Here is a 12,786-nt window from a genome sequence, read left to right as displayed (position 1 = left end):
AAGCTGCCATTTAGGATGGGGGGGGGGGGGTCCAGGGCAACTGATGGTCATCAGATGGCCTCCGTGACACAGGTGACTTGTGACCATCAGAAGCCAATAACTTTTTCCTCCCTCAAGCAAACACTGAGTTTGCAGTAACCTGCTACCTGCAACCAATTGTCGCTATGGGCCTAAAACATATGGGAGCCTTTCAGCCTCTACTGGTCTCAAGGCTTTGTCACCCGGAGAACGCCCCCGACTGCTCACCATTCCTCCGGACACAGAAGCGGCATGTAGTCATGCCCTGTACGCCAGTGCTTATGTGTGTACCTGAGACCTGGCTAAATACACAGGACTGGGCCCGGTCTATGACAGTTCATTCATTTAATGTCCAGTTACGTTAAAAACAAAACACTTTATACAGCTTTAGAGTCTTTACACACTATGTACAAAGCGGACAGGAAGGAGGCGAGGAGCGCGCGCGGCCTCCTCTCTATTTCCCGTCTGATGGAGCTTTGACGTCCTTCACGTTGTAATCGTTCACAACAGACACAGCGTTTTCCAGGGCGTGGATTCTTGCTAGCAGTTTCACTATCTGTCGGATTTGGTCTCTGGGAAGTAAAAAAAAGGGAAGTTATAAAAATGTTGTCCCATAAACGACGACAACTTGTAACAATGAAAAAGTTGTCAATAAGTTAAAAAAAAAAAAAAAAGAAAAAGTGCCCAAAGCCACAAAATGTGGACTAAACTTACCAGTTAATCTCCTGCCGGGTTGCAGTGATTATGACTGCTGCAGCCAATCACTGGCCTCAGCAGTAGTTGAAGGATTGCTTAGTCGCACACTGCTTGTTGTCCTACCGATATGCCCCCATTGTCTACAATGAGAACGGGGCAGGGAAATGGAAGGCGCACTGCACATGCGCAGCCGCCCTCCATTCATTTCTATGGGGCCGCCGAAAATAGCCGAACACTGGCTCGGCTATTTCCATCTGCCCCATAGAAATGAATAGGAGCAGGGGCAGCGGGTGCGCTCCCATTCACTTCTATGGGAGCAGCGCTTGGTGGTGGACAGACCTCGGGAAATCCGGGGTCCTCCAGCCACAGCTCTCCCGGCTCAGTTCTCATTGTAGGTGCGGGTCTAGAGGTGGGACCCGCACCTATAAGACAATGGGGGCATATCCTAGCGATATGCCCTCAGTGTCTGAGATAGGAATACCCCTTTAAATTTTTAGGAGTCGGGTTCCCACCCCATCAAATGATATATAGAAAAACTCCAGAAATATCACAATGAGTCATTTTCTTGATGAATGTTGCGTGCTTTACAGAGTCTGCGGCTGATATTGGCAACGTTTTGGCCTCTATCAAACTGGTGCCGCTGTTAGGGAAAGTGGAAGGTGATCAGCGCTCAGAAAGATTGGCGTCCGCACTGCGATAGGTACCTCATAGCAAGTAGACAGCAAGAGACCATGAAGCAAAGTAAGGCTACTTTCACACTAGCGTTCGGGTTTCCGTTCGTGAGCTCCGTTTGAAGGAGCTCACGAGCGGACCCGAACGCAGCCGTCCAGCCCTGATGCAGTCTGAATGGAGGCGGATCCGCTCAGACTGCATCAGTCTGGCGGCGTTCAGCCTCCGCTCCGCTCGCCTCCGCACGGACAGGCGGACAGCTGAACGCTGCTTGCAGCGTTCGGGTGTCCGCCTGGCCGTTCGGAGGCGTGCGGATCCGTGCGGATCCGTCCAGACTTTCAATGTAAGTCAATGGGGACGGATCCGTTTGAAGATGCCACAATGTGGCTCAATCTTCAAGCGGATCCGTCCCCCATTGACTTTACATTGAAAGTCTGGACGGATCCGTCCCAGGCTATTTTCACACTTAGCTTTTTTTTGCTAATATAATGCAGACGGATCCGTTCTGAACGGAGCCTCCGTCTGCATTATTATGAGCGGATCCGTTCAGAACGGATCCGCCCGAACGCTAGTGTGAAAGTAGCCTAAAGGAAGCCCGGTGGTGGGGAGGACAAGAGCTGCAGTGCAGGAAATGGCCGGGGGTTGGTAACTTTGAGTTTTTATCACAGGGCACTTTAAGTAACTGACTTATTGATGGGACTGAGCTGCAGCACCAAGCAGAGCCACTATGCCAGCACTAGATTGGTTTGTCATATTAGGCCTCTTTCACACAAGTTTTCCGGCCGGGGGCGAAGCAGCATGTTCGATATTCTGCGTTTATCACGCAGCTCTAGTCCATAGAAGTGAATGGGGCTTTCACACTGATTGTTGCTAGGAGATGTAGATTATTATATATTTTATTTTTTTTCAAGCGTGTGAAAAACACACAAAAAATGATTGCACCTGCTTCAAAAAAAAAAAAAATGAAGCACTGAACACAAAATTGACTGCAATTGTGTGCAAAACCATTTGTTTTTTTCCTGAACAGATACTAACACAAACCGTATCATTCATGTGAAAGAGGCCTTACAAAACCTAAGGATCTCACCTGGCATTTCGCTTCTCCATGTCTGAACAGCCTATATTCTGCCTGTAGATGACACCAGCCAGATGTGTGAGATACCGGGCGAGGTTTTCCAGTTGTGGAATGGTTTTACCTCCTTTAATACCTGAGAACCATTGCTTCGGAAAACACGCAATCACCTGGAAAAGCATACAAAAAAAAAAATCTAATCAAACAACCATACTCACAAAAAAGACTGACAAGAGATTAAGGCAGAGAGAAGCGTGTCCTGGAACAAGTATCAGCAACAGAAGAGGAGAAATCTTTACAAGAACTATACATGGATGAGTGCACTCCGTGGATTTACAGGGCGCTGCCGACATCAAGGATGCAAAACATCACATGTGATCTAGTACAGGTATAACAGCTGTGGAGATACAAGTCATAGTTCATCAGGCGGCACTGCGGACACATCCAGTATGTCCACAGCGGAGAGGTCGCAAAATAAAGGAGGCTTAAAGGGAACCTGTCACCGGGATTTTGTGTATAGAGCTGAGGACATGGGTTGCTAGATGGCCGCTAGCACATCCGTAATACCCAGTCCCCATAGCTCTGTGTGCTTTTATTGTGTAAAACCCCCGATTTGATACATATGCAAATTACCCTGAGATGAGTCCTGTACGTGAGAGGAGTCAGGGACAGGACTCATCTCAGGTTAATTTGCATATGTATCAAATCTTTTTTTTTTTTTTTTTACACAATAAAAGCACACAGAGCTATGGGGACTGGGTATTACGGATGTGCTAGCGGCCATCTAGCAACCCATGTCCTCAGCTCTATACACAAAATCCCGGTGACAGGTTCCCTTTAAATGCTTAAGATCCTTCTAAAAAATATTTTTGATCCACAGATCATGCATCTCCACAAAGACTACATGAATAAACAATCTGCACCCCAGGGGCCACATAGATCTTGCAATGAGTCTGTGCTCACATGTATATTCCATTTCAGGAAAGTGAATAGACTAATCTGGTTGTACATGCAATTGGATCATCTCAACCTTCCACTAAACATCAATCCTCGAGCCTGACGAGTGTGCATGACTGCCACAGGGGCTTCTATTCTACGTGTGTTTGGACGACTCTGGTGTATATTAGTATTGGATAAACACTTTAGGGACCCTGCACGATAAGGACCTGGATATTTGCAGATCATGGACTGCAGCGTCTTACTCACACTCTGAGCTTTCTTGATACTGTCTTCTCCGTTCTCGTTATTCTGAAAAGCCATCAGGATATATCTATTGAGCAGTCCGTCTATGGCCAGCTCCTGTAAGCACTTGTTGGAAAGGACGCCGTACCACTTCAGGAAGTTTCCTAATAACTGAGACACAAAGAAGGAAATCCATATGAGCGTCCGCTACATTTCATTAACACACATTTAGTCACAGTGGAGCTGCTGGCATTGAACACAAGAGGTTCCTCCTTCATTTGCCGACTGAGCTCCTACACAACATATTGTCACTTTTACCTTTACAGACGACCAGAACTGGCGCTGGAAGAAGACGCAGGGCCCAGAATTCCTATTCTCGATCACACTAGAAATAAAGGTACAACATTTTGCATTGTCAGCGTGGATAGATATGACAGTCCAGTATATATTTATACAGGAGCTTGGAGTCTTCTGTATGTAGGCCGGTAATTAGAGGACCTCTCGCCTGTCCCGACGTGGCTGTAATAAAAGTTCTGGAGCACCCATTCTTATGACTGGGCTGTGCCATTCCTGTATTATTCCTGCTAGAAGTTTACAAATAAATTGCCAGCCGTCTGCAGTAAAGGTACTGCTGGGTGTTTCTAGTAGCGGGTGTGTCTCTGTCCAATCAGTGCTGCTGGTGTCAGACTGTGCAGGGACACACCCCCAACTGGTAACACCCATCTGTCCCTCTACTGCAAACTGCTGAAAAGTTATTCAGAAACTTCCAGCAGAAATAATATTGGAATGGCACAACATAGAGTCATAAGAACAGATGCTCCAGAATTGCTATTACATGGGGAATGCAAGCAGTTACTAAATCAGACATGTCAGGAGAGGGGACGGGTCCTCTTTAAGTAGCATCACACTGATATAAAAGCAACATCAAGACTCATATGGGAAGCATTCAATGTCCTGCTCCAAAGTGATGAAAGGAGTTTCCAAACGCAGATCGTATGAGAATTCAGCACGGGGGCAAACCCTGCAGCACCTATCATGGCAGAGATGTGCTTTTTTATATCTGGACAGTTGAGAAAGACATGGCAGCCACAAGACCCATGCACAACTGCTATGGTGTTATGCCTAGTGCAGACCTGAGGGGGCGCTCCAAGGTTTTTCTTTGATATTGTTTGATTCCCTGTGTCATCATCAATAGGACATCCGGGTGAAGTTCCATCTCGGGGACACCCATATATTTGTAGAACGGGGGTACCCTGACCCCCTGTTCTGGACTCCGGAGAGGAAAGAAAGTTGAGAGGTAGCAGTAAAAGGGACAAGCATGTGGTTCTTTCTGCATTGTAGTTCATGACCATAGCGTATCGTGAGGACAATCATGCAATTTCAGATCTATTTAGGAAAAAATAAATAGGGTGTCCTTTTTGCATTCAGATTGTGAGGATATTGGGGCCAAAAATAATTTACTATATACAATAAAGTAAGCCGCAAAAATGCTGCAACAGCTCTGTAACGTCATATACGTATGTATATTGCCTAAAAGGACAGTGACAAGGTCTTTGGGTATTTTTGCAAGTTGTCCATACTGACAATGTGCTATACCCAGCAGACAGACAGCTGCTTGGTAACACAGATTTCAGAATGGCCGACTAGGTCTGAGATTAATTTAGCAGTTTTTTTTACATTTTACATCATTAACACTTACTGTTTGGGAAAAAGAGGCATAAAAACGTCATCGTCCAGCGTTCTCCTCATTCTCGTTAATAATGCTTTCAGTAGTGCCTGAGGGATCCAGAACAAAATACATTTTAAAGTGTTTCCACAGATACAATCATACATATATACATACCCAGAACTGCAACTAGTGCCGTAAGTAGAACTGACTGGGCCCCACAGCAAAAATTTTTTAATGGTCCCCCTCCTCCAACTAGTCAACATCCCTCTCTCAGGCCAGACAGCCGCTCCATCTGTTTCCAACACGTATATACTGTGACTGTATACAAGGTCAGTGTCTAATACGGTCGTGAGCGGGCCCCTTCTAAGTTCGGTTCCCGTAACAGCAGCTTCCCTGCTTTCACTATAGCTAGGTCCCTGATGGCAACTGTTAGGGACATTTGCAAATCGATGGGTTATGAGAATAATGACTACTGGACGGCTAGATTGACGTCTGACTGGATAGATGCTACCATCTGCCATTAAAACAAAACGCAGTAAAATCTGTGTGCACTTGGGCGCAGGCCACAGACATGAACTGAGAGTCATGGACTAATCAGGTGGAAGTCAGGACATCCTTCCTATGACAGGGGAACGTGATCAGCCTGCTGGGTTATAAATGTCCAGCCCGAAGGTACCGCTGCGTGCCATCAATCAAGCAATGAACGACTGATTCAATTGAATTTACACTTTCTATCTCTGCTGTGAGCGTGCAGGGAGCTTACGGTTCTGGAGCAGAGCGTTATTCTTACCTCTGTGTTTTTGTTGTCTGAATTTACGACTGTCGGGTATCCGTTAATTAGCTTCTGAAACACAGCGGCCAGCCTGTTTGTCTGCGTCGTGGAAAATGGGTCCCACAAATTCTCAGCAATAACTGCGGGAACAAAAGGTGACACAGAAGCTGAGAATGGAAAAGAACAAAAGGCTTTTCTGACAGCTCGCCATGTGATCCCACTTGGGAAGGCTCCCAGTGGAGACACCAAATGTATCCACAGTGCCTAATGCACCTGGTGTATATGAAAAGCTTTTCTTTGTACTGTACAGAAAAATAAAAAAAAAGGTATACTATGCAGTATACTCCGCGGGGACGGGCTGTGACGATCAATGCAGACAGCAGGTTACAGGGAAGCTCCACCTACCTGGCACTTACTGGAGCAGATGAGAAAACAATATAAGGCCTCTTGCATACGGCCGTTGTTTGGATCCGCATCCGAGCCGCCGTTTTGGCAGCTCGGACGTGGACCCATTCATTTCAATGGGGCCACAAAAGATGCGGACAGCACTCAGTGTGCTGTGGGCATTCGTGGCTCTGTTCCGCGGCCCCGCCCCAAAAATATAACATGTCCTATTCTTGTCCGCGATTTGCGGACAAAAATAGGCATTTATATTGCCGGCGCCCGTTCCATTAATTGCGGAAGGCAAAAAACTGCGGACCGAAAAAAAACTGCATGGTCGTGTGCATAAGGCCTAAGGCTAGTTTATACTGCTTTCCTCTACCGTCGCTCCTGGTCCCTGCACGGCCGCCGCTGCTTCTCCCCGTGTGTGGATAAAAACATCTGGTGTCAGGGAGAGGAGGCAGCCAACGGAAGGCAGTGATACTAGCGAGGCTCCACCAGTCACTGCCTCCCCCCCGCCCCCCACAACCGCGCACAGGGAGAAGCAGTGGAGGCAGTGCAGTGAGCCAGGTAAGTAGAATCAGTGTGAGGGACCCGCGCATATGGGGGGGGGGGGGGGGGCATTTCCAGCCTCGGATAACCCCTTTAATGTATGTTCATTAATTAGTAGCTTTGCTGACCGGTGCACTAACTAGACCATACACTACTTTGGTCCCATTGAAGTCTATGGTTCCATGAAAATTCAATGACAACACAGATTGCATCTGTGTTTGGTCTGTTTTTTCACTGACTGCTGATAGTAGATGCTCCGGAAATTACATTTCAGCAGAACAGCATCTGTGGAATTTAGATGACACACGGCCCAAAACATGGATTCTTCATGGACATCTTCACAGAAATGGAAGGATTTCTTCACGGACGGCAAAAGGACAAGGTAATGTGAACGAAGCCTAAGGCCTCATTCACATCTCTGTGTCTGTTTGACGGCCGTGGAAAATCCCTCCATGTTTCATCCGTGAAGAATCAGTGTTTGGTCCATGCATCCATTTTTTCCCCTCTGAGTCATGCATATTTCACAGAGACTGCTCAGCTAAAAAGTAAATTTCCAGAGCATCTCCTAAAAATGGGGAGTGGACCGGTGGTGTTGCTGTACGGTATACTATAATTGTGTGGTCAGTATTTTTCTATGTGCTGGTTATAACTATTTATCTCATTGCCTCAGCTAGCCACTTGTGTGTATTATCACTCCCATCCTGGTATCTGTTGTATAAATAATGCATTTAGGTAATTTATGTTAGTTTTGAGCCATAGTGTGTGGGTATAACATACCCTCTTACTGATGACCAATCGGAAAGTTTTTTGCACGTGCACTTTATGTACCGGCAGTTCACCATCGGTCCCCTTGGTTTTTAATATGTATTGTGACCTGTATTAATTGTCATTGTGTGACTTGTGTCAATCATGTGTCTTCTTGTGATTTTCTAATAAAATTATGCTATTTTTGAACTCTTAGTACTATTAGTATTATTTGTAATATATTTGACCCACTCCTTTTGGTCGGTTTTCATCTCCTAAAAATGGTCTGTGAAAATGACAGAATACAGATGCCATCCGTGTTGTGTCAGTGGTTTTTCCACAGACTGATAGACTTCCATGGGCATGTTTGGTCCGCATCACAGACCAAAGTAGTGATTTTTCCACTGACCCATGGTCAGAGTGGTTCAGTACTGTAAATGGTTGCAGTGCGGCGAATTACTAGGAAGGAGAGGAACAGGACGTACCTGCAAGTTTGGGGAGAATAACCTTTTCCACTAGTGAAGGCAAAAGCAGAATGTCTGCATCTTCCTTGTCATATTCTTTCTCTTCACAGCCATAAAAGAGCAGAGATTCAAACCAGCTCATACCTTCAAAGTCACGACATTTGGGCTAAAAAAAAACAAAAAAAAAACAATGCTGTTACTTATACATACATGACCACTGGCAGCTTTCTCAGGAAGAGGATCTGTTCGCTCCTCTGACATGTCTCTTTTAGTAAACACTTGCATTTCCCGTGACAAAGTCTGGAGATTTTTTTTAAGGGTTTGCATTGAATAGTTCCTCTGGTAATCATCTTGGAAATATATAAATACACTGACAAGAGATGTGATCAGCATTCCCCTTGTCAATACAATGTGTCTATACACACTTTTACTGTTTCCCAGCAGCACTGCACTATTAACAGAAATGGCAACTCCAACTTGTCAGCCTCTTTATACACTTGCATTCTCTATAAAATAACACTTCTGGAGCGCTGTACTGTTCTCTAACTCTTCCTGAGTTACAGAGAACAGTACAGCGCTCCAGAAGTGTTATTTTATAGAGAATGCAAGTACTAAACATGGTCAGAAACTAAACTGATGTCAGAAGATGACAGGTATTCTTTTTAATCAATAAATTACAGGTTATGGTGAATATTCCCCCCCCCCCATAAAATATATTCTCTCTATCTGCTCAGTTCCTCTTTTCTCTGTAATATACCGCCCACAGTCTGCTGGCAATATGTCACTCTCAATGTTTGTAACCTACCTCCAGCGGGTTCCACGATAAAAGTTGGAGACGGATAAGAGGATTTAACAGTTTTGGTAAACAAAGCCCAATGTAGGCATCTTTATACGTGTTATAGTAAGACGAGCGCCAGGTCTCAAACTGAAATCTGATGCAATCAATGGAATGAAAGTTCTCCAGGGTGTCTTCAAAAACATTGCTGGACTCTTTAAAAATCCGATCTGAAAAAACAAAAAACAAAGTAAATATCTGTATGGACATTAGAGGAAAATGCTACAAAAGCAAATAATAGTGCCATATGGTAGTGTACAGTGCCTTGTAAAAGTATACCGCCCCCCTGTGTTTTTTGCAGTTTTCTTGCATTATAACCTGGAATTAAACTTTTTTTTTTTTATTGCACGATTTACAGTATTTTGCTCCATAAGACACACTAAAAGTGGTTGACAAACAGCTCATTAGAACACAGTAGGACCAGGGAGCAGTGAATACAGCACTCCAGGTGCTGGCTGCAGTCACCGCTCACTGGTATTTTCGGGGCACCGCACTGCACAGTATCCTGACTGCGCACTATGACCTGGCGCCGAGTGATGTCCGGTCACAGTGCACTGAGGCACTCAGAGTAGACTAAAGAGCGGTGAGTGCAGGAAAAGCCGCTGTAAAGTTAAGTTTATTTATTTTATGTTTGATGGGGGTCTAATCTGAGGTCTAATAATGAATGGGGAGCTGATTTGAGGTCTAATGAGGAATGGGGGTCAGACTTGAGGTCTAACCTGATGTCTAATATATTTTTTTCTTATTTTCTTCCTCTAAACTCTAAGTGCGGTCTTATGGTTCAGTGCAATCTTGGTCGTCATGTTGCTTGCTCAGGGTCCTGCTTACGTTCAGGCTTTTTGATGCAGTTTTTTAAACCAAAAATCACATGTGGATCATAATAGGAGAGCAATTATTAAGGACAGACACAACTTCTCCACTTTTCTTTTTATTCCTCTCCTGGTTTGGGCTTAAAACACTGCATAAAAAACCTTAACATGTGGCAGCACCCCGAGCAAGCAACATGAAGAACCAGATGTTTTCCAGACAAGTCAGAGACAAAGTTGTTGTGGTTGAAGGGCCGTAGATTGTATAGTGGCAGTGCTTGGTACGGCAGCTCGGGTAATTGACTTGAATGGGACTGAGCTGTAACTAGGCCATATGACATCACAGGCTTGGGACAAGGACTAACAGCTCAAGAAACACTGCGGCCTCTTCCTAAAAAACGATTGACGGGGTTCTCGGGAGTCAGACCCTGCTGATCTGATCATCAATATGAATTCCTGGACTTTATTTGGATCAGATCTTATTTAGGGGTTTAATAGTCCGGGTGCCGTCACACGTTGCAGCTGTGCTGTGTTTTTGGAACGGCAAAAAAGCGCATCTATATTTAGGTTGCATTTCCTTTCAGCAAAATTGAATTACAAAACAGCGTTTCATGAATGTAATTTAACTCTTTTCTTTGCTGGAAGAAAACACAGCATAAATGCAGCTATGTCGGTGCAAAATCTGCATGCGTTTTTGGTGTGTGTTTTTTGCTGCGACATGTGGCAGACCCCCTTTTTTTTTTCATTCCTCTGACTCTGGATTATTTTGTCAGGTCCATTACATAGAATCTGTTTTAATTCCAGGCTGTAAAACAGAAAAAACACCAAGGGGGTGAACATGAACACTTTTGCAAGGTACTGTAAGTGACATCCATAAATAGAATATAGTATAGTATACTAGCCTTTCTCCATGTTAAAGTTGGTGATGTCTGTAGAGGTCTCTTCATCATCACTAGAAAGACCTTCGAGGTGTTCAGCCATCTTACCAGAAACTTCACGAGCTTGTCGCCGCCGCGCTCTGAAACAAGGAGGAATCCCTTCTGGTTAGGCCTCATGCACATGACCGTTGTTGTAGACTGCATAGGAGCCACATTTTTTGCGGCTCGGGTGCGGACCCATTCACTTCAATGGGGCCGCAAAAGATGCGGACAGCACTCCGTGTGCTGTCCGCTTCTGTTGCACCGTTCCGTGGCTCCACCCAAAAAATATAGCATGTCCTATTCTTGTCCGTTTTGCGGACAATAGGCATTTCTACCATGGGCCGCCCGTTCCGTAAATTGCGGAAGGCACATAGCTTCTGTTTTTTTTCAAATCTGCGGTTTGCGGACCGCAAACAAACTGAACCCTTTAGAAGTCTGGAATGTATTGGATAACACTGACATAATGCTGTCAGTGTTATTCAATACATTCCAGAACTGTAAGGGTTACATAGCATCATAAATTAATATTATGCTATGCAACCCCGGCAGTACTGGAAGTTCAGGGCAGGAGCTGCAGTGCGAGTCTGGAGCGCGACACTCGCTTGTGTGAAACCAGTCTAATAAATCACAGCACATTGCTGGATCCATCACACGACACACTCCATTGCCTTAGTCCTCAGGCACACAACCGTAAGCATTTTGCTGCCTGCATACGTATACCCGATCCTCAAATTATATAACATGTCTTAAACTTATCCACAAACTGGGGCATGCACACAGACTGCATCCATATTTCGGCATCTTGGAGCGCAAGATGCTTATGGTCATGTGCATGAAGCCTTATAATGGCATTTGTCAGGGTCTGCTGCTCTGACAGGAAACAGCTCCGCATGCTGCGCTTTTGGCACAATCCAGGATATAGAGGTGAAGATGCACAATTTGGACCCAGCCCTTACCTTCTGGCCTCTCTTTCCGCTATCCTCCGCTGCTTCGCATGCTCCTGATAAGCTGCTCGGTCACGTCCGAAAGTGTCTAGATTTGGTGCCATTAAAGCTTTACCTGAGAATTCATATAACAGAACAGTTCAGATACAATCTAAAAGGCATCGTCACATTCTTCATATAAAATGCTTAAGATTTATGGTTTAAAAATATTAGAAACAAAGCTTCTTCTTTCTAAAAACTAATCAGTCATTTATAATAAGACAGATGTCCGGTAACCAGGAGATTCACTGATAAAACAGGCAACGCCTTGTCGGACTAGCTCGACTGAATACAACACTTCTTTCTTAGCGATCGCTTTTAATCCATACACAAATGAGCAGTTAAGTGCACCAAGGAGGGGCCCAAGCCACTCTGTGCACGTTGATTGACAGAGCCAGGTTCCTGTATAGTCCTCTTGCCTTCCTCATCAATCAATGAGAGGAAGGGGCTGGCAGAGGAAGCAAGGGTGCATAGATTTGGTCGGGCCTGCCCTCTGTGCACTTAAAGGGGTATTCCCATCACAATGGGGGCATATTGCTGGAATATGTCCCTGCTGAAAAAGGAGATTTTTTGTATAACTTACCAGTTAAATCTCTTTCTCGCTCTTCCTTGGGGGACACAGACCTTGGGTATAGCTCAGCTCCCTAGGAGGCGTGACACTAAGTAAAACTGTTAAGCCCCTCCTCCATCAGCTATACCCTCAGCCTGGAGATAGAGGCTACCAGTTGCGTGTCCAAGTAGTGAAAGGATAACAACCAATAACGGAAACAACCAGCCAGCAACCCAACGGGGCGCCAGACCATAACCCTGTAACCAAACACAGAAGGGTGGGTGCTGTGTCCCCCAAGGAAGAGCGAGAAAGAGATTTAACTGGTAAGTTATACAAAAAATCTCCTTTTCTCGCCCATTTTCCTTGGGGGACACAGACCTTGGGACGTTCAAGAGCAGTCCAAGAAGGGAGGGACCACAAACCCAAGGCGGAACACCACCAGAGCATCAGGAAACCGCTGCCTGCAAAACCAG

General features: G+C 45.2%; 1 protein-coding gene across 2 annotated transcripts in view; it reads right to left on the bottom strand.

Annotated features, from left to right (window-relative positions):
* Window positions 1-346: 346 nt before the first annotated feature.
* PAXBP1 (PAX3 and PAX7 binding protein 1) overlaps window positions 347-12,786 on the bottom strand; it is a 39,077-nt gene continuing 26,637 nt past the window's right edge. For both annotated transcript variants that reach the window (XM_044284393.1, XM_044284394.1), the window contains exons 9-18: window positions 11,737-11,839; window positions 10,763-10,878; window positions 9,025-9,224; window positions 8,241-8,385; window positions 6,097-6,218; window positions 5,337-5,413; window positions 3,956-4,022; window positions 3,662-3,808; window positions 2,471-2,625; window positions 347-590 (exon numbers count right to left, since the gene is read on the bottom strand). In XM_044284393.1, coding sequence (XP_044140328.1) covers window positions 473-590; window positions 2,471-2,625; window positions 3,662-3,808; window positions 3,956-4,022; window positions 5,337-5,413; window positions 6,097-6,218; window positions 8,241-8,385; window positions 9,025-9,224; window positions 10,763-10,878; window positions 11,737-11,839 — 1,250 coding nt within the window. In that variant the 3' untranslated portion in view covers window positions 347-472. The remainder of the gene's footprint in view (window positions 591-2,470; window positions 2,626-3,661; window positions 3,809-3,955; window positions 4,023-5,336; window positions 5,414-6,096; window positions 6,219-8,240; window positions 8,386-9,024; window positions 9,225-10,762; window positions 10,879-11,736; window positions 11,840-12,786) is intronic.

Source organism: Bufo gargarizans, chromosome 3, assembly GCF_014858855.1.
Source record: "Bufo gargarizans isolate SCDJY-AF-19 chromosome 3, ASM1485885v1, whole genome shotgun sequence".
NCBI lineage: Eukaryota > Metazoa > Chordata > Amphibia > Anura > Bufonidae > Bufo > Bufo gargarizans.
The sequence above is the reverse complement of the archived record's forward strand: the minus strand, read 5'-3'. Positions and strand labels throughout refer to the sequence as shown.